Genomic DNA, 21913 nt, shown 5'->3' with positions numbered 1-21913 from the left:
AATCAGCGTTACATTTTCCAGTCGATTGTGTTTCAAATTAAATGCACATATCATTCCTCGTATTTTATATGGATGCACATATTTGTATGTAATGTACCTTGTGAGTGACGAACGATCCAAGTCATTGTAGTTGTCTCTTGAAACCTCACACGTGGTTGAATAAAACATGTAAAAAAAAGAATCATCTAACTTGTAGCTTCCTTATGTTCTTACACTTATTCTCCCAAGTACTAGAAACTGTTATATTTTAACGAATCGATGCTTTTATTTAAAAGAAAATTTCACACTTATACGCGTTATATACATTTAAGGCGATTAAAATATTTTTAAGAAAAATTATAAGTTTGTCGTACAACCACTATTTCGATTTCACGAACGAGATATATTTACACATTATTGAATTCACGAGCAAATTTGCGTACGTGTCTCTGCATACACTGGTTTTGCTTCACAAGCTTCTCCTAAGCATTTTTATGGTTGTCCTCGTTTGCTCTTCTCTCCAGAAGAAAGCAGTCTCTCCGTCCATTTACTTTCCACATGGTCTTAAAGCTGTTCCGTACCTTTAGCGCAACGTTCAAATTAGGACCTTTACGATAAACTGTCCCATTTTTCCTTTGGTACAACACAGTTTTGAACGATATGACGGTAATGTAGCGTTCACGAAAGGTGTCGTCACTAGTCGACAATTTTCCTTTCCGCTCTGATCGCTTCTTTTCTTCCTTTCGTCCGCCTTGCCTTTCAGTTTCTTCATATCTCTCCCCGTTTCTCGTTTCTTCCTTCGTAATTCATCTTACAATGAATATATCGTTTCTTGTTTTCCTTGTCCTTTCAATCTAAAACGCGATGGCGATTTAATCCGTTGACCGGATCGCTTTTTATCTAGAAATTTCTGTATAATTACGCAATTAGGTATTAACAAAACTTAAATTTGCATTGTTACAGCGATCGTAATAGTTCAATAGCTGGCAAACTTTTGTAAAAATCGTAATGATCTCGCTTAGTTGTTTATCGAGTATCATTTGCAACGATCATGACAGTGTATGTTTCACAAATAGTTTAGGAATCGTAAAACTTCGTCGGTCAGGATTACTACTTCCGTTCGCTCAATGTTTTTGGATTTACCGGCATTGCGATATGGTATCTTCAATTCTCTCAAACCTATCAAACTTTTTGGCACTGGCGTCGTCCCAGTTTTCACTGATCCTTTTATTATCCGTGCAGTTCCCCGGTATTAAAGTCGGTTTTCGTAAAATAGCGAAGACGATACCAGACAAGGGAGACGAAGCGTGTGGACGCGCGTGTGTGTGTGTGTGCGTGTACACGAGAATAAGTAACTGTGACGGACAAGTTTGGGTAGACCGACATCCGGTTTAGGCTTATCCTGTTCCAATCTTGTTGTAACAATGTCTAACAAGATGTGTTAGTAATAGTATTAAGGTAATACAATATACATTTTATTAGTATCAAGATGATACCGTTACTAGAATGTTTAGGAAAATTTCTATTTTGACCAACACTACTAATGAAATGAAACGCAAACAGTGATTTGTTTCATTGCCTAAATAATATAAAATGATTTATTCTAAGTAATTACTATTTATATTATCGCGTATCCCGTGTGTTTTTTTGCGTATTTAAATATCCGATAGATACGAGATCGTATTAAATACGAGATAGGATAGGAGCTGTGAATATTTAACTTGTTTTATTTATATATAAATATTATACCAATTGTGAAACGTATGCTTGCTCTGACACAACGAAAATCGTCGTACAAACAGAAATATCGATTCTCTGGAAAATTAAATTAACATCGTGTTAACGTATTGCGTAATTAAATATTATCTTGGTAGTTATATTTTATTTAAAACACGCGTTATAAAATATTCGCGCATCAAAGCGGAGTTAATGAAAAATGCAGAGGTATACTCTTAGCATGTAATTTTTTAATTTATATTTCCAACGACGTTTTACGTGATTTTAATCTTCTGCATGCATATTACATGTCACAACGATCGATACTTTCAAAAGAAACTCATTAATTATTGACTTCTTAATCGCATGTTAATTACATACATTGGAGCGATCTATTAGTTTAAAGAGAATTCATTATCAAAATGTACCAAGCACGTTTGCGTTGAATTTTAATTAATATTAACTAATTTAGTCGCTAGATGCGTTACGACTATTCGATTTGTACGATAACAGGTACATTAGTGAAACGCGCGTCTAGAAAATCATCTTGAAAATGTCTCAACGATATGAATCGTAATGTTGACCAATGTCGATATTTAAAAAATGATAATAAATTAACGAATGCAAGGAAGTTTTTACACCAGGAAATATTTAGAAAAGAGTAAGAGCATCGGGATAATAGAGACTTGTTGACAATAGGGTGCTCGTGACAATAGACGATAGAATAGAATGGCGAATAGCGATTCGTAGCGACGGAATAGAATGGACAATAGGTGCTTGACAATAGAAGATTCTACATGATGACTCATACAAACGTAGAGAAATTATCTATAAATAATTATGTATTTCATTTTCCAGGAATCTACAACTTCGTTTATCTCTAAGCTTTTATTTCGACCAATTAGTTTCCACGAAAATACGATGACTTCTAGCTTTTATCGTTGAACCGAATTTAAACAAAAAAACCATGACAATAGAAATTCTCAGCAAATCCACGTTCGTTGTTGATGAACGATAATTTACAAAATAATTAAAAACATGTACTGTCTATTAATAAATCATGCGAGCGTTTGATTCGTTCATAAATAATATAGGAAAAAGAGAAGAAGAAGCAGAGAGAAGAAAAACTAGGAAGTATCGAACATAGTGTAAATAACGTAGCAAAAAAACATAAAAAAAAGGGAAACTAGAAAGTATTTAGCGTACGATAAAGCATCTTCTTCTCGTCACTGTTCCACGCGAATGAATGAAATGAAAGCGACAACGCGACCGATGGAGAAACGTAGCTAACGAGCATCGCTTCGTTCAACACAGGTTACCGCTTCTGTCCGTGTTGCCTGAGATTTAGTACAGATAAAAAAAAAGGGGTATCAAGTAAGAAACGAGTGGACCATCGGATCAGAATTTTCTCTCGCGTAGTCGGTATACGCGTAATTGCCACAGAGTGGGGAAAAATATAAAAGAAAGTTTAGCGGATGAAAACTTTCGAGTCATGTGACGACGCACATGGACGTTGCCTCGTGAACGAGATCATCGACGATTCGTTATTCCGTGCAGAAATGCATGAAACGACGCTTCGCCTCGCGATTTGTGTCCGTTCTCTTCGATCACAGTGAACGATAGAACTCGAATCGCTCGAAAGTGGCGAAGTGCACCACACGTGTTTGTACGATCGCCAGATTCGGCTATGTTATTTTAAATCACGAACTTTATTCGAATAAATATAACAGTGCAACGGGGTAATTGTACAAAGTGGAGTTTCTTAATTTCGAAAATGAATATACTTATACGGGTGAGTACTGATTACATTACGATTTACCACGTCGAGTTTCGTGGAATATTTACGTCACGTTGGCACATTGATTAATTTTCTGAATGAAGCTGCAATCACGTATACGAGAGGCACAACGTGCGTGGCTCTGTCTTCTTTCCCATTCGTCTCGTAACACATTTTCACGGGGTATAATAAAACGGTATCTGACCGATTCTCATCGTCGACGTTTATCATAACGCGTTGTCATGACGCTGTTTCATTGTCGAAATCGATAGAAGCGTCAAGGACTATCAATAGGATCGAAATTGAGAAACTGATTGTATGCAGACAACTCGATAACTTGAAACACGGAGACTCTATAATATGATTTGACGTGTGAAACAATTGCATACTATATGAACGAAGAAAGAACAGCGGATCGTACGATAATTTCTCGAATAACGTCAGTTAGATTGTAATAACGTAAGCGACAAATAACTCAAATTCGAAGTTAGGAACACCGTTAAATTTCAGCTACTATATATTAATAAATAATGAAAAAAAAACTAAAAATTAATCAAAGTTGTAAGAAGATACGTTTTTATCTCGTTCGATCACTTTTTCAATCGTATAAAATCAATAATTTGTTGCTTCACTAGCGCTGTTTTCTAGTTGCACTTTTCGCGTTGCTGTTCGAAATTATCGAAATGGGAGACGGTTACAAACTGATCAGGCCGTACAAGTACTATCAACGTAGACCATGGTGGCGGCCTCGATCGTACGCGGATCACAAATCATCCAAGTTCTACCATTCTAAGAGGATATCACCGGAAGACCATTATTCTCGAAGGCCAAGTTATAATAGGTACGGAGTGAGTATTGAGTTGCGCGATACGAAGATCGTATTCTTACGTATTTTTCCTTATTTATGCAGTATTATTTAATAGCGAACTTAGTTCGCTTCGTTCAGTTAGGAATTTCATACTCCGATTACTATTTATTCTGAATCGGGCATTGCACGTATAACGTAAAAAGTAGAATTAAGAAAAATAAATTTGAGATAAAAAAGACGCGAGGTATATTCTGAAAATTAAGATCATCGACGATCGTAGAGTTCGTTAAATTCCAATTATTGACAGTTGTATTAATTTCCCGCGTTTTAATGACCACATGCCCAAAAGCATAAAGCCAGATGTCAATAAACGACGCATTGTCTGTGCCACTTTACAAAATCCCCGGTTTAATTTGTCGGTTCGACGTCGTAGATTTATCGACTGCGTCACGTGCTTGACAATCACGGGGAGGAAGAGTGGGAAATTTCGATATTTTTGGCATTAAATTTAATTATAAAATTGTGCAAGCTCGAGTGATTCGACTCGAAACGTCTGGTTTTTTGGTAATTGGATTGAAAACTAGATCGCAAGTTATTTGTAGAACAGTTCACTAACAGATTTATCGTGGCTCGTAATTAAAATTTGCTTCGTTATGAGAGTCGCTAGAGCAATAAACAGACGTTTCAGATATGGTTCTACGAGAGACGATTTTGATGGACGCGCCGAAAATCATCATCCTTACACCATCGTGATACAATTGCCTAAAGAAGAAGATAAATACGAAGACGATAATTATGAAAAGCGGAAAAGGAATTACGAAAGAATTTCTATACCTGTGTATACTATTGAAAATGATTATATCGAGGATGAAGATGACGTTGAATCGAAAGTGGTGAACGTTAATAACAAAAAGATGCAGATAAAGGTAAAAAATCGCAGAATACGTATATGGTATATGTATTATGTTAGGTACGAGTTAAATGTTCCATCTAGAAACACGTAGAAAAATGATTTAGTAGTAAAAAGTCATTATGTCGTAATTCAAATAATTTCAATGCGAAAGTGTTAGAATATGGATATCGGTACAGGAATATTAAAATGCGAATTTTAATATAAAAATATCGAAATATAAATTTTAATACGGAGATATTTAAAATTCGAAACATTATGCGTATATTTAAAGTAAAAATAAAACGAACATATACAAGAACTTTGTGAGAAATTAGAAATAAGGTAGAACTAGAATTAAACTGTATATGAAATTATTATTTGTACGTATATCATATCATGATTTTTTATCCGATTTATGATACTATATAATTTTTATGATAAAACGTGAGATCGGTGCATACTAAATCATTGTGAAATCATTTATTACGTTATTATGTGAAACGCAGATTGGAGAATTTTATTTGAAAAATCTCTTGTTAGAAACGAGACAACGACGAACAAGACGAGTGGTAGATGTTTAATTCGAATCGTGATACCTGTAGCTGTAACTCGAAATTAATAATTTACTCGTAGATTTTGTTCATTTAATGTTCTTTCTAATGATTGCAGATGGTCAAAGGTGAAAATCCCAAACTGCATATCAAAATATCAAGATCGGACAGTGACAAAAATATAAAGATTATAGATAAAACGAATACCACCGAAGTAAATTTACCATCATTATCAAGAACGTATGCAAATTTAACAACACCCGTGCCACAATCAACGGAATATTGGGCTCCAACACCTCATTTTGAAAATATTCGACAGAAACGAATTTAGAAATTCTAATTTGTATTTAAAACGGTATTTCTATCAAGCTTAAAATTAAATTATCGTTTAATAAAAAATTACTACATCTTTAGCTATTTATTAAGTCAGTTATATATAATAGTGGAATATAGTATTGAAGTCTAAAATTAAGAAATAAATTTATTTGCTACGGTTACTATAATTTCTTTTCGGTCGTTTCCCACGCAAGAACGAGACTTTTAGCGGAACGCATAAATTAAATACGTGAATGAAGCCATACAGCACGAACAAGCACAGGACAATACGATATTTTTCGAACAGAGGGAATGAACGAGGAAGTGAAAAGAAATATCTGTTCTTTATAGAGGGGCAGATAGAATAAAAACAAATTATTGTTATTTATGAAGTCTATTGCTATCCTACATATCACTGTTCCAATATTTATCGAGATATTATTTCAACTAGGAAAAGACACGCGAAATTTACTTTCAGTCTTTTGTCTAGAATCGTTTATCAGTAAATGGTAGACGAGAGAATAAATGCCACCCGAATGGCACGGGTCTGCGGTAGGAGCCTTTAAACAATACGAAATATTGATTTTTGTCCGTGCCACCCTTTTCCAATGCATTGTTTCGGATAAACAGGATCTTTCTGATTGCTCAATGGAACGTGCATTTAGCAATTAATTAAAAATCCGTTGATTCCGCAAAAAGTGTACTACAGCAAAAAAAAAAAAGGGAACCAAAGGAGAAGGGAATTAGGTGACAATAGCTGTACGATAATTAACGAGTTTACAAAGGGTAACAAGTTTACAAAGCTAAACTTAGCACCGCCACTGTCTCTGAATTTTCAGAAATTCCGCGGATCCTTTGGAAGCTATCGCAGTTTGTAAATCTCTAACGCAGAGAAACATTAGATTTTTTTAAATACGTATCATCGTGCTGAATATATTATCACAAATCTATCGAATCTATCTTCCGCGCAGGAAGAAATATCGAGGAAGGATATATAACAACGATTTGAAAGAGCGAAATGGCTCGGGATAAATATGTATTCATCTGCCGAATGACTCGACCCTCCTCGAAAGTTCTTCTCTTTAGTCCAAGCTTTCACCCTTCGAATAATTCTGCGAAACGAGCGAATACTCTCTGTTTCGAGGATGGTGAATCTAATACCAGCGATCGAGCACTCGAAAACTCGTGGAATCGTTCTTGAGTGGGCGGGCGTTGAAGAAACAGCAAATATTGTGTTTCGAAGCGGAGCCTTCAGCCACGTCCTCGTCTCTTGTTCCGCTTTTCTTCCGGCTCGAGTGCCCTCGCGTTCCCACTTCGTTGTTTCCGTGACTATAGAGAGCGAAAGGGGCCGGAGAATGAAACGATAGGGGCAGAATAAAGGCCAGAGTGGGATGAATAAGGCAGATCTCGGGGAAAAATGGAAATATTTCCAGGGTTTGTCCCATTAGAAATTCATTTTACTCGGCCAGTTTCTCAATGTAGTTTTTATTTCTAACATAATAGTCAACGAACATGTCGTAATAATAAATAATTGCAATAATATACAGTGCTGTTGTTGCCATTCATCATCGTTCGATCTTTCCTCTCTTTTTTTTTTTTGTTTGTTTTTTTGCTGTCTTATTCTCGTTCGTTCTTTCTTTCTATTCGCATATTCTCGTCTCGCTTCCAATTATTTTTTGCACGCCGTTCCTGTTCGCTGTTCTACGGATAACGCGAAGCAACGTGGAGAAAAACGCTCTTCGGGCTCTCGTTCTCTACGGTAAACGCTACGCTTCGTCGGAAAATACGATTTCGCTTAAACGAATGTCAGGCTTTTGGCAAGACCGCTTTTTGACAAAATCTCGGTTGCCACGTGGTATGCAAGAGATAAAGAGAGGTCAAATTTTACCGAGTTTTGTGCCGGGTATGCGATGTCGAAAGGAAGTTGTTTTCCTCAAGCTTTTGAATTTTACGATAGGTATACATTTTTCGCAAATAACGGAGTAACGATGACAAGAATTTACGCTTTGGTTCGATATAACTTGTGCTTCCTTCGTAAGCAGATTTAGTTGACCTATTCATCGTACATTATGTTGAAAATCCCATGAATCTTTGTGGAAATTATAATATCTCGGATTTCGAATTATATTACGTTTATGTTTAATGTAATATAAAGCAATCATTAACATTTTAATCGGAATTCTTCATTATTTAGAGACATTATTCGCGAGTTGGGTGGCTGGAATTTATTTCCAATACATTAGAAAATTATCCCTCGTTGCGACAGGTACAGCTGGTGTTCCTTCTCGTAATTAATTGCAACGGTAATAAATAATTCAAATCGAACACGGCACGCTGAACTAGGCCGAATTTTGTAATTCAAAGTGATACATAGATCGGTTGATTCGCGTGAAGAATTAAAGGCATGAATTTTCTCACGAAACGTTGTGGAAACGGTTCATTTTCGTGCAAAACCTTTCGGCCACTTTTCTTCGCGTTCGTTAACCATCGGTTCGCGCCAATCCTTTTAGGAATATTCATTACGAAAACGGAGATAATCGAAAATCGATGAGGATCATCGGTAGGAAAAGTACACAAAGGATGAGCTAACACCCGACACTCGATACGATTATCGATGTCTTTTTGTCCTACTTGATTGCGATTAAAACAACGTTCCTCCCGATTACCGGACAGAGGAAACATTATTCGAGCTGAATTCTTTTCTATTGATCCAGAGCATTTTTTCGCGCGAAACGGGAACGCTATGATCTTGTCGCTTCGAGTAATCTTTTGTGGCTACTCGAGCGTGGAAATCTCGAATCTTTGTATTTTCAGGCAGTAACAGATCGAAATCTACAGAGAAGAGGTTCGTGAAAGCCACTGCAAATAAGTCTGTCTGTTTATTATTCCATAAAATTCCTATTTTTACGAAAGTTCATAGCCTGCAAATTTCTCTTAAATTCCTGTGTAAACTTTTCGAACGCACCAACGTCAAAATATCAGGTGAAGGAGAACAAACGTTTGAGAAATGTCAGAAATTCGTGCTAAGAGGAAAGAAAATTGGCACATCGAAATTATGAGGAAATAAAAAAGGCGTCGTACCTATTTGTAACAGTGAAAAATATCTAAATTTAGGAAAGGCGGGAAACGGTCAGTGAATTTCTATCGCGTCATTTATAACCATCTGCGTCGCTTGAAAACATGCGAATTAAGCTCCGTAAACGTACCACATTTTCCCAATATTAAATATTTTGAGAATTCGCCGGAATGTTCGTGCATCGTTGCGCACTTTGAAACAGAGTTACAGGGCGCATCAAAATTCTGCACATTTCAGGCATTAATTACGATTTTCGTGCGTATTGACCGGAAACAGTATTATCGGCTAAACGATTAACGATTCGACGCGACACGCGTCCCATGAATCACCAGCTGTCCCCTCTCACCTCCAAATGCATTCTTGTTCACATTATACGAGACATACTGTACAAGCGGATCTGCGGATGTCGAAAATATCGAGCGTGGGGCTGTGGAAGAAAAAAATGTTTGGCAAATGCATTCGGTTCAGTCTCCATTCGTATGTAAATAACTCGGCCTAAAATCTAGCCAGACGTTCGCCGCTCAGCTGGTTTCATGCCAATATCGACGAATTCAAGGAACCAGGACACGTAGAACGCGTGTCCGACGCCATGTACCTCGTTACACGATGTTATAATTGCTGTTTACTTTCTTCGATGTCCATCGTTTTTCTACGATTTTCAGAATCTTCTAACGTCGGATTTATGCTACCGCTTGCAAATATTCGCACACTTGATCGATTCGTAATTTATAATAACGATACGTACCTAAATGCTACTGAAATAAGTAAGAATATTTGTTAACTAATGATTGATTCAACAGATAAATTATTTCATTTTCGTTCATTCGATGGTAACAAAAGAGAAAATTTTATATAAAAGGATTTTCACCTCTAACGTGAATCGTCTGAATAGTCTTGTTAAGAATCAAATGTTTGGATACATTTGAGCGATAGCGTACGTCGTAAAGGTAAAAGGGAACAATTATCTGCTGTACGCATTCTCTGCCTACAAGCGAGAGATCAAAGCGTAACGTTCTTGGAAATTCGTGGAATCGAAGAGAGATCGTTGTTTCAGAGGAACACGCGTATAATTGGCAGATGGATAATACCGGTGCAGATGAGAATACTCGAAGGTCCTCTGAATTCGTCGAATCAAACAGAACGCTAATTAATTCTCTCTTTTATCGTACGCTTCGATTCCTGTTTCGATGATAATAGCGAAACATACGACAAATATGAGGATTTGCAAAGGTGATTCACATAAAAGAAATTGTAGGTATCGTTATCGATTAAAATATCTCTCGATAGTGGAAAATTCTACAATGATAAAAATGCTCCGTGACATTTCTGTTATTAACGTTCTTCTTGTTAGCAAAACGAGTGGAACACTGGAGATACTATACCGATAAATGGGACGTTGTAGGTACGTTGAGCGAAAAGTATTAAATTTCATTGTAATTTCACTCGATGTAAAACTGCGTATTTCGAATTCTGAAATGATGTAATTTGACTTATTCATTTTTTACGCCGTAAAAAAAGAAAGAAATGTGATAAAGTATGATTTAAACTTTTAATCCCAAGAAACTAAAACAATTTCATTAGTGACATTCATTTTTTATTTCGCGCGATCCTAATTTAACGCAAAAGTTAATAATTTTTTTACTGGAAATGAAATATACAGGTCTATATGTTATGTATATTAATATTTAATCCGGATGATTTTTATTTCCACTCTCTCTGAAATTCGGCAAACAGAAACAGCGAGAAATAAAACAGAGATATTTTAGAATCTGACGGCTCCGAGCCACGTCTGACTTGTACAATCCGCTACTACTAATACCATCGACGCCGTCTTGGTTTCCGTAGCCAATATTAATTCTTTGACTGGCAATATCCAGTATTTTCAACAAGTCAATTGTCTATTATAAGCTACTTTGTCTGGAAAGCAGCGGCATGTGTCAGCTTAGCAAATTTTAATCGAAATAATGTAACTTGTTGAATGGCTATTAAAGACAATTCGAAAGTATTATGTTCTCAGAGCAATAATCTTAAGAAACATAAACGTTTCTTTAGTAAAAGTAAAATATTTTATTTAAATATTAACCGCGTTCCATTGTGAACTAGACATTTATGTAAATTAATCTGAAATTTTAACGAAACTTCGTAATATTAAATGATACTCAAACAATTCGATAACGTTTGTTATGACCTAATTTTAAGTTTAATATGCAAATATCGATAACACCAATTGTTCATTGAAAAATTTAAGGGCTGCTTGTAACCGTAATACGTTATCAAGCAATTTCCCGTCAAATTTATTCCTCCGAAAAGGCACAAAGTCGAACAATTCCATATGACGAAACAAAAGCACGTTTTGAACGGAGTAAATAAAATACGATGCCAGACAAAGAATTAACGCTATTATTTAGCAAAATAATCGAAACCGTGCAATTTCAAACGAGAACAACGTTCAGCGATCTACGTGATGAATATTCGAATATTTGGAGTATTTGGAGTATTTTCAGCTATTCGGCCAACGCGTTCGAAAATTCCGAAGAAACGCTGAAACGCCATTAACCACGATACGTAGTACTGTCTCTTATGTACAATACGCTATAACGATACTATTTTACAATTCTTCTTACTATACATATATAAAAATATAAGCGCGTCAATATGTAAATATGTTCTATGATCGCTGTGTTTTACACGGCCACGGAGAAATTGGATTTTTTTCGAGAATCTCTACCATTTACGTATTGTCATAGAAACTATATATTACGATACTATGTATGTACTTGATAGTGATACTAATCGATCACGATCGATCGACAACTCGTTAGTTTCTTTACGTGATTAAATATCAAGAATATACGATAGCGATAAAAACTGTTCGAGAAGCGACTACGATCCAAAGCTCGAAGAGGCCTTTTTTTTCTTTTTAATGACTATCCTAACTTCTTTATACGTGTGTTTGATTATATTCAAGTTCATCGATGATCGTAGTAGCGCAACGTACAAGGTTAATTATTTGTTATAAAAATAGAAAGAATTTGATAGAGGACAAGTTCGGAGTTTCCTTCGTTTATTGATAATTTCGATATTTAGAGATTAGAGTTCAGATATTTTTGGAACATGTTTTTGTATTCTGTAATCGATATCGCATGACTTACCTGGTCGAACTTCGGTCCTTTTCCAAAAATTGATACGACAAATTATCGTATATATATATATCAATAATTAGTTGCTGCGTTGTTTGCTGCGAAGCGAGTTCTTGCGGTGACATTAATAAAATTCTACGTCGCACTGTAAATAATGTTTAATTTTGCTAACAAGATATATTAATCGCAAATTATATTTTATATAACATGGCTAACTGGTGTTTCTTGTCAAAAATACGGCGAATGAAAATAGACGAAACATTGATATTATTAACGTTATTTGAAGCTGGTAGTAAATCTAGAGAGATAAATACCATTTCACGATAGCTTAAAACAGGTACATTTTCATTCATAACGAGTAAACGTGATTTCGTCCGTGTTATTTACAGTTATCTAAAAAAATATTATCGTTCCTGTCATTTTGAGAAATAACAAGCAATAAAAAGAAACTTTGTAATCGTCAATCCTCTTATGCTATCTTTCGCAAGTTTGGGATTATCTATTATCTTAAATTTCGTTGTATCGTGAATTTATTAATATCCTAATGGCATTGTCAAAGTTTGTTTTCAACAACATATATGAACTTTTTTAAATACAGCATAATTACCAGCCTTTATAAATATGTTTGCGAATGACACTTTAATTTTAATTTAGATTCAAATTCGTGTAACGATTATTAGTATGCTAAATTTAACGCGAACACCTCGCTAAATTAAATATCCTAAAAATAAGGAAAATTGTGGTAAAAAAGTAAAATGGATATCGATATAATTAATAATAATTCACACGCTTTGGCTAATGAGAATTTTTATATCTTTTTCTTCGTAAATTTCATTTCATCGTCTTACTCCGATTTCTAATAATTTCGTTGAAATATTTCAAACATGATGTGTAATCCCAAACTCGCTTCTGGTCGATCCGATATCTCTCTAAATTTACACTATCGATAATATATTCACAATTTCTACGGCAGTGACTATCAACTGCAACATATGTTCCACGTTCAAACACATCGTTTGCTTTACAACATCGGTCTATCAGCCACGATATATTTTCCAACGAACGTAGCCCAAGAACAACGACTACTACACGCGTTACAATTCTCGATGCAACAAGACACGTTTACAACAAACGTAACGGGTTGCTCGATCGTCGTTACATCAAACACACGCACCTGCTTTCGGTTGCCTGTGCCAACACGACCGTCACTACTTTTTCTCACATCACACGTGCGTTCTTCGTTTCACTTCCGTTTTCATTCATCTCTCTCTTCCTTCTTTTTTCGTTCGTCTCATTTCCTATCCCACGTTCTTTTCTATTTTATATTTTTTTAAATCGTTCGTTTAAATTGTTTGTGCGTCTTATTAGATCTTCTACGGCCTCGCTCTCACACGCGGGGATTATATAAACATAGAAACATACAAACACACATTGTTTTATTTTCTTCAAATTTTGTTTATTTTCTTTTAATATTCGTCCCTTTCCCTCTACTACACGTGCTCTATTTTATATCTGTTTTTACTTTATATTTTATCTTTTTGTATTCTCGCGCGACGCGTACGTTATAATTTTTAATCTTAGGTTCGCCTTAAACCATAACTCTGCTCTGTTAACCCTCTCGATAATCAACTACGATTTTACTTTACTTTTATTTTATTTTATCTTTTTTTTTTTTGTTTATTTTCGAAGCACTTTATTGCAGGTTTTTTCTTCATTTTAACGAAGCACTTATTGCGTTACGTCTGGAGATTACGCTCGTTCTCTTTTCTTCGTTCCATCCTTTTGCGCGAACTCTCGTTGTTCTTTCTTCTTCTTTTAATTCGTCCTTTCCTTTTTCTTTCATTCATCTTGTTTCTCGTTATTGTGTAGCTGCTGTTGATGACGTTACCGTTGTTTCTTCCCTTTCGCCGGTTTCTCTGTGCACGTTCGATTACCTTTTTCGATCATCCCAGGAGCGGCCATAATCTCTGCTCGTCTGTAATTCGAAATTCTGCGTTGCGTTCTCGGCGTATCGCAATTTTCCTGTTTTTTTTTCTTTTCTCGGTTTTCATTTCTTATCCGATCTTGTCTACAGTTGGCGTCCTCGAGAGATCGATATCATAGTTGAGACGCGTCAGCCAACGAATCTGTGGTAGAGCGAGTCGCCGAGCCGATCGCTCGTCCAAAGGAAATTAATTGCTTCTTTTTCAACGGGAAACTAAATGAACTCGCTTTGGAAATTCAATGGTTCGTTCGATTCCACTGCCTGCCTAATCATGTGAAATTCGATTTCGCGAGAAAGAAAAAGCTTGACTGCTTAATGAAACGAATTATTGGATCGAGACTGTTGCGCTAAACGACTTGAGAGAAAGAAAGATTCGTAAGCCGTTATCGCATCGTAAAACGAGAGCGAATGCCCCGATCCGTGTTTATACGATATTTTCTACCAATGTTAGCAAACACGTGGAAACGATGAATTATTAAAAATTCCACTTCAACTGGAAGACCACTGGCAATCGCGAGACGTCTAAACTTACCGATCTCGAGGACTCCCAGGTAATCCTGCGCTTGTTAACTCGTTCCGCAACGAGTTTCTGTACTGTGTATTTATTCGGCATCCTCTGAAAGACTTAATAATTATATCCATTATAATCACAGTCGATGTAAGGGTGTACACAGCGGCGACGCTCGTCACAAGTATACAATTATAATCTATTTTTCATTTTTAAATCATCTTTAGATGGTTCCGTAGGAATTTCTGCGTGTTCGCTGTCGGCGATCCTTTTCGAGCGAAAACTAGCAAACGCGTGAAATTTCCCCGGGTGCCCTTCCACGATGATCATAACGTGGAACATCACTCGCGTGTGAACGAACGTTGAAATGGATTTCGTTTGCGAGCGGAAGGAGGAAAGGAAGAAGCGTTTGAACAGCGGCCGCGAGTTCGTCGCGAAAATTGAACGCGTGCGTGGTCATAAAAGTTTAGGTGGAGGACTAGAAACCGTTGGACGATCGCGGAACAGCTACTTCCTTGGTTTTCTGTGCGAATGTAAAGCACAAACTCGATCTTCTCAATTTCTCCCTTCCACTTCGTCATCCGTCCTTTTCAGACTCGATCGAAGGATTCGATGTTTCAACGAGCGTGTAATTCGAGTTACCAAGCAGCCTATCCTTCCTTCGATTTCTCTCTCGCCTTTCATCACCTGCCCGCGAAACTTTTCTCTTCGTCCCAGTTTTCCAGCACGCTTTTTGGTCAACTCTTTCGTAACTTCCTGACGAACCTTCGCTTCCAACGACGTTAACTTCCTCTTTCTTTCGAACACCGTTTCCTCGATGTAGGAGAAGAAGAAGAAGAAGAAGAAGAAGAAGAATCAGGAGAAGAAGAAGAAGAAGAAGAAGAAGAAGTAGCGGAAGAATTAGCAGAGGAAGAAGTGGAAGGAGAACAGACGCGTTTCGCGACACCGGCCACTCGTGTGTCGAGGAACACCATGCAAACTCCTTTCACCACGATCAATATCGAACACACGGCTTAGGTTTTGCTTAGGTATTTTATTGTGCACGTGTTACGTGGCTCTGCGTGTATCAGTTACGTGTAAGGCGTAGCACTTGCGGGATATGAACATGGTCAGACCGTTGCGCGTCTTCGTCGATTACAGTACTCGGCGAATGGGACACGCGTTCGCGTAAACGAAGTTCCGCGAATGTTCACAGAGCATCGACGCGCGCACACATACATACACACATTTGCACATATATGCATACAGACACGCGCGCGCATACACATACACACAGATAGATGCACAAACTGCGCTCGAGTGTTCATCGTCGTCCGTGTCTGTCTGTCTGGATCCGCGTCACGCGACCATGCGGCCACACGACACTCTGGCGGCTGCTGCTGGATAGGCCGTGCTATGTTAGTAGCCGGACGACGGCGGCGACGTGCTTCACAGAACGAACCGTGATAGATGGTTCACGTTTATGAGATCTCGACGGGGCTAGGCGGAACGCTGAGGCGATAGCGACAGAAGTGGTACGCTTGCAGGGCCCTCCCCGTCGAGCGACCGTCATACGGGCGTCTCGAAAGTTACCTGGAATAATTCAGAAAAGAGAACGATTAGGTAATGTGTGGCTACTACGAGAGAAAAATGGTTGGTCAGTTCGTGTACGACGTCGTACTGTGACATCGAGCTGGCTTGCGACTTGGCACGGGTGTGAACGTTTCAATTCGTTCGAGTAAAAGACAACTACGAGAGAGTTAGCTGAAAGAAGGTTTCTCAAAATCAAAGAAATCAAACGAAAGTACTTGAACAATGTAGTATTGAAATTAAGTATTCAACTAGAATTACGTTGTACGTAAATCGTTTTCAAAAAGAAGGTAAATAGTTTGAGATTTAGTTCAGTTTTAGCTTCTTGTTTCTCTCTTGCTTCGTCGCGAATGAAACACGTAACGATTGTAAGGTTACGAAAACACGATTTGCATATGAATATTACGAAAACCTATCAAATGCAATTGACGATAAGAAGATGCCCATTCGTTGGAGTAAGCGAAATTTAAGTGGCCTCTGCAGTAACAGCTACAAATTAAGCGTTGCATTCCGCGACAGATCCGTACACTAACGACCTAAATGCCTCTGTAATTAGATTTGCATAACATAGCTGTTAAGCGTTTCCGAATATGTGCAGTACGCCGTAAAGTGGTTATCCAAGTGCATCAGATTAGAAATTGCGTTGCGTTCGATTAAATTATTATTTAGAGCCCATTGAAGCGTATCTCGAGTTCGTTAGATTCTTGAATTAGTCGAAGATCTGAAATTTCTAGGATTTTACGACACTGACAGGAAATTTTCCATTATTTCCGAGAACTAAGACTGCAAATTCTTAGCAGCGTAGCCTAGACCTTAAAACGCTTTTCAACCCAAAAGGCATTAAGGCCTACTAGTTACTGAACACGTGCCTCGTAAGACTAAAAGGCGTGTTACTAAGGAGGCGTACGAAAAGGTCAAAGATAGAAGCGAAAGGAGCTTGGTAGCATTATCGTGATTGTCCCAAAATAACCAAGGAAATTTGTCATTTCTAGATGATAAGTACTGTAATACGAAAGTCGTACCTAATACATTTTCTTATAATTGTCTCGTTGAAAAATAATTCGGTGCCAGCACATAAAATACGGATCTGCGTTTAAATTTGTAACTATTTTTCTTAAATCGCGCCGATTTCTATTTTCGCTACTTTTCGCCTCTTCTTTCATCAATCTTGTGAATCGAGGCCCGCTCGCGCGACAACTACTTTCACACCTGTCAAATTGAATTAGCCGGACTAATTAAAAGACCTGGTTGACGCTGAAACGAGGCACGACAACGACGCGAATTAGCCGCAGGGTTTTCTTAAAAATTGCACCGCTCGGTTTCAGGCTTCTTGTACTGCTTAATGCATCGTACGAAACATGTTAAGAACGCGAGGCACACGAGCCACTGAAATATTCACGCGTCACACGCGATACCGTCATTCTTAACATTTGTACTAACACGCGACAATCTCTGCTCCCTTATTAATCTTTTTCATCGTTCGCATTGTTATCACGGGACAAATTTCCTCGGCTATCAACCATTCTGTGACATTTCATTGACGAAACAGTCCAACTTTCGCAGGACAAAAGCCGTGTAATTCGTGAAAAACCGATAAGAGAACCGTGTGGCCATTTTATTAGGTCACAAAAGGTCAGCGTTGCGATCATGCATCAAATGTTGCAAATTTTTTTCGGGTGATACAAAAGTAAAAGAATATAACAAAGGAGAATTTGTCTTCTTGTTCTTCTTGTGTGCTGCTCGAATGATAGATGTTCTCTAAAACTCTCATCAGACGAGAGTAAATGAATAAAATTATAGACGATGGTACATATTAGTTTACTTAGAGGAAGCACGTCCCTGTTTCTACCGAGAAGATTATCTTAATCTCGTTATCATACGAATATTTCATCTAACTAGGTTGATGTGCGTGCAACGAATCGGACATGCAATTTTCTTGTATAACTTTTGCCTGAATACCCAATTGGATTTACGGTTGGCGCGATTCCTTCTAAGTATCCTATTTACGTGAATCTAAGCGCGGCAACGAGCCTCAGTGCAATTACGTAAGCATTATTTCGTGTTATTCAAACTTCTCTTGTCCCCCTTTGTATCGTGCAAACCAGCCGAGAGGAGAACGATGATGAATGGTGACTCTGAATCGCGCTCGTTGCTACAAAACGATTATGCCGCTCACAAACATAATGTTATCGTGCACGGCTGAGAAACTTTCATGAATCTACCATGCGCGATTCTTGAATTACTTTATTTGCAGTGGTGATTAGTGAAGTGGTTCGTTTGAAAACGACTCCTCCTTTGTAAATTGGATAATTTTCTCGAATCGTCACCTCTGAATTTGAAATCAAGAGGCATTAAATAATCGATGCACACGACCGATTATAAACGAAGATTTTTCCTCATTGCTGCCTGTTGCCTGTTTCCGAGTTTCGCATCGCGTTCAACGACGTTTTAAAAACGAGCGAGCTATCGTAACTACATCGAAGATTCTACGGAAAATGGTAAAAAATTAATTCACAAAATCCAGTTGAAACGGAAAGGAAGCATTGGACGGAAAAAATATTCCGGATGAAACGGTCGATTAGCCAAATTCGCCCTGCTGAAACGAGGTAAACGAGAGTAAAAAGAGAACGAGACGTGCATCCAACGTCGCACCATTTGTTCGTGCGAAGGAAGCTAGTTTTCTGACACTCGTGACTTGAAGTGTTCTCTCTTTTAGCCTTTTATTTTTACGAGACAGCTGCTCCATTCACAAGTGGACAACAGTCGGGTTTCTGTTCATTTTGTTACCTTTTTTTTTCTTTTTTTGTGCGCGGCTTAAGAATAAAGTCATCTAGCCTGGGGGCGCTGCTGAAACGAAGCCGATGCTAACTTAATATCGGTTCACTTTTCTGGCTCGAGTACGCGCGGTAATTGAGTTTTTCTGTAGCGATATATTCGTCCAGCTTTTTGTCCCGATTCCCGCCTGGCGATTTATATCGTGGACGCAGATACTTCTGGGTTTCCACGTTCCAGTCGAAGACGAACGGGCTACGCTCGCCCGTGTTCGCGAATGGACACTTAATCATTCGCAAAGTGAAATGGGACAAACGACCGAAAGTCGCATCGACTGCAGAAGTCTGGTTGTATAACCGCGTGAAACCAGATAAACAGATGCTATGGATAAAAACGCGTACGGGTTGCCGAATAATAGTGTCATGAAAGTTTCTGTGCAGTCGCTGCGCTACGTTAGAGTCACTGAACGTAGTTTTCAGCGACAACGAAAACTAGTGGAGGTGGATCAAGTTGGAAGATCAAGAGGCGATTAGAAATATCGTTACAAATTTAACTATAACGTAATATTTTTGTAGACAACGTTAGAATTCGAGTAAATCTTTACTTGTTTTTTTAAAACGTACTACAAACGTCAGAAATTAATTTCCTCTAATTTAGTGAAATTCTACGGTCCTTCTAATCGATCTATGGAATCAACCGTGTACCATATCGTCTGATCAATTCGGAGCAACTCTACTAGCGCTGTGTTAATAGCGTTGCATTTCCCAACCAACTCTCTACAACGATCCAATTACCAATACTTTAATTATGAACACTATCGAATGAAATTTGTACGTTTTATTTGTATTTCGAAGGAAGCTAATCGAAAAAGTTTTAGCAGGTTGTCAAATTTACGTTTCGCGATCAATTTTCTGTCGAATAGAAACTTCTCTATGCGTTTAAATGGAAACACATGAACGTACCTAAAGATAATAAGAGAATTGATCGAGCATTCCCAAATTACCGTGCAACGTCGATATTGAAAAAATTCAGCGACAACGTTTTAAACCCAACCGAATATCGACGAAACGAAAAACGAAATAATCCCACTTCCGCGCGCATTGTATGAAACAAAATAGCCCGCGTTCGACGTTAGAGACTCGAACGCAAAAAATGCAACATCATCCGGTACAATCTTCCACTGGCGAGTAATGGCCACTGGCGACGCTCTAAACATCCCATTTCGAAGAGAAAGGCGATGGTAATTCAGCGTGAGTGCTCGCTATACAACTACTACTCACCTCTCTCGTCCCCTTTTTCGAGCGTTTCCTCTCGAGCTTCGGTGTCTGAGGTAGCAGGGTGTAATCGCCGCTCGTGCCACCGCTACGCTGTCGCGTCAACGGCTGATGCGACAGAAAGGGTGCCCGTGGCGGTGGCGAAAACTGAACACCCTGCGGCAGTAACGTGTACCCGAGGCTTTGACCCTGGGTGAACGGCGAATTCGGCGGGAAGTGATTTGCCACCACGGGCGCCCAGTATTGGTGCGAGTACCGGGATGGCGAACTCCCTGTGGACAATTCATTTCGATCCTTGTCACCACTCCCAATGTGTCAGTCGACTAATTGCTATTTCATATTGATCGACCGAACGACTGTGTGTTCAACGAAAATCAGTCACTGTCTACGAGATTCGACAGTCGGGGAGTGAATATGTGGATTGTTCGATGATCTGGATTCACCGAGAGCATAATTGGGAATGGTGATCGTGCAGTTCTATTTCGAGAAACGTGTTTTTCTGCGGCCGATTAGATGACGGTGGTTTCACTTTGGGAAATGAAGCTCGAATTAATCCTTTCAGCGCCGGGGTGCTCGATGGCGCGCGTTTGTTACACGTCGATTAGGATGAAGTATAGCTGGATCGAATAATATTTCACTTCGCTTCGATGATCATGCAAAACCATACTTTTCGTATTATCGTTTAATGGAACGCGAAACGCGTGAAATCATCAAATCTACCGTAACGAAACTGAAAAATCTACCTGACGAACAAATTTCCAATACTTCCGACGATATTCTCACATTTGCCAAACGACAAACTTCCCATCCGGTAATTAACGTGCTCTGTCTTCGGATATCGCGTTCCCTCTTTAGCAAACGATCGGATAGAAAAGGAGGAACGAAGAAACTTACTGTCGCTACGCGGATTACTGTGCCTCCTTTGTGCCTTCCACGTCGTGGATCGTACTCTTCCGGCAGTTTCAGTGTTTACAGCGTCGACGCTAAGACTTCTCGCGACGCCCCTGTAAGGATTCGACGTGGTTGTCTCACTGGCCGCGGCGACACCAGCGAGCTGCTCGTTAAGGGCGTACAACTTGGACGTAATGTCCTTACCGATGAGGGTGTTGAGGACGACCTTGAGCAGGGGCCTATGCCTGAGTACCCTGAGCAACTTCAGCCTGGTCCAACAGATGTACGTGCTAGACTCCTCCGCTCGAATCGTCACTTGGAAGACGTCGTCGATGTTCTCGTGCATGGCCTCCCATTCCGGCGAGTCGACGAACTGATAAGCTTTGATGTAATGCAAGTGTGTTCCGTCGCAGGTCACCTTCAACCTGAACTCCACAGAACCATTCGTTAAACACTCTGACGTTTCCACGTTTCTTCGAAAGCTAGTGCTACTACATAAAGCTAGAGGCTGTTTTGTATCAACAGTATAAACAAGATACGGAAGAATACGAGATGACAGACGCAAACTTCTCGCGAACCACTTCCGGAGGGTGCCAGAATTCGAGAAGATTTCACCGAGAGGCGAGGGGTGAATAGTAATTTTGCCGGTGTTCGATCTCTT

At 38.6% G+C, this 21913-nt stretch overlaps 2 protein-coding genes across 5 annotated transcripts in view; one reads left to right on the top strand and one right to left on the bottom strand.

The window, feature by feature from the left end:
- The first annotated feature begins 2178 nt into the window (after nucleotides 1-2178).
- On the top strand, nucleotides 2179-6134 carry LOC117163487 (uncharacterized). 3 transcript variants are annotated; one of them, XM_076622171.1, is made up of 4 exons: nucleotides 2179-3487; nucleotides 4121-4313; nucleotides 4960-5206; nucleotides 5842-6134. In XM_076622171.1, the coding sequence occupies exons 2-4, from the start codon at nucleotides 4156-4158 to the stop codon at nucleotides 6052-6054; spliced, it is 618 nt and encodes a 205-aa protein (XP_076478286.1). In that variant the 5' UTR covers nucleotides 2179-3487; nucleotides 4121-4155; the 3' UTR covers nucleotides 6055-6134. The 3 variants fall into 3 exon arrangements, with proteins under 3 accessions (XP_076478286.1, XP_033201701.2, XP_076478285.1); XM_033345810.2 differs by having other exon boundaries at nucleotides 4108-4313; nucleotides 4969-5206; XM_076622170.1 differs by having other exon boundaries at nucleotides 4108-4313.
- Nucleotides 6135-12397: 6263 nt separating this feature from the next.
- LOC117163525 (popeye domain-containing protein 1-like) overlaps nucleotides 12398-21913 on the bottom strand; it is a 64068-nt gene continuing 54552 nt past the window's right edge. For both annotated transcript variants that reach the window (XM_033345867.2, XM_076622183.1), the window contains exons 5-7: nucleotides 21256-21677; nucleotides 20368-20633; nucleotides 12398-16318 (exon numbers count right to left, since the gene is read on the bottom strand). In XM_033345867.2, coding sequence (XP_033201758.2) covers nucleotides 16295-16318; nucleotides 20368-20633; nucleotides 21256-21677 — 712 coding nt within the window. In that variant the 3' untranslated portion in view covers nucleotides 12398-16294. The remainder of the gene's footprint in view (nucleotides 16319-20367; nucleotides 20634-21255; nucleotides 21678-21913) is intronic.

Source organism: Bombus vancouverensis, chromosome 10 (assembly GCF_051014615.1).
Source record: "Bombus vancouverensis nearcticus chromosome 10, iyBomVanc1_principal, whole genome shotgun sequence".
NCBI lineage: Eukaryota > Metazoa > Arthropoda > Insecta > Hymenoptera > Apidae > Bombus > Bombus vancouverensis.
Note: the sequence above shows the minus strand (reverse complement) of the source record. Positions and strands in the feature narration are given on the sequence as shown.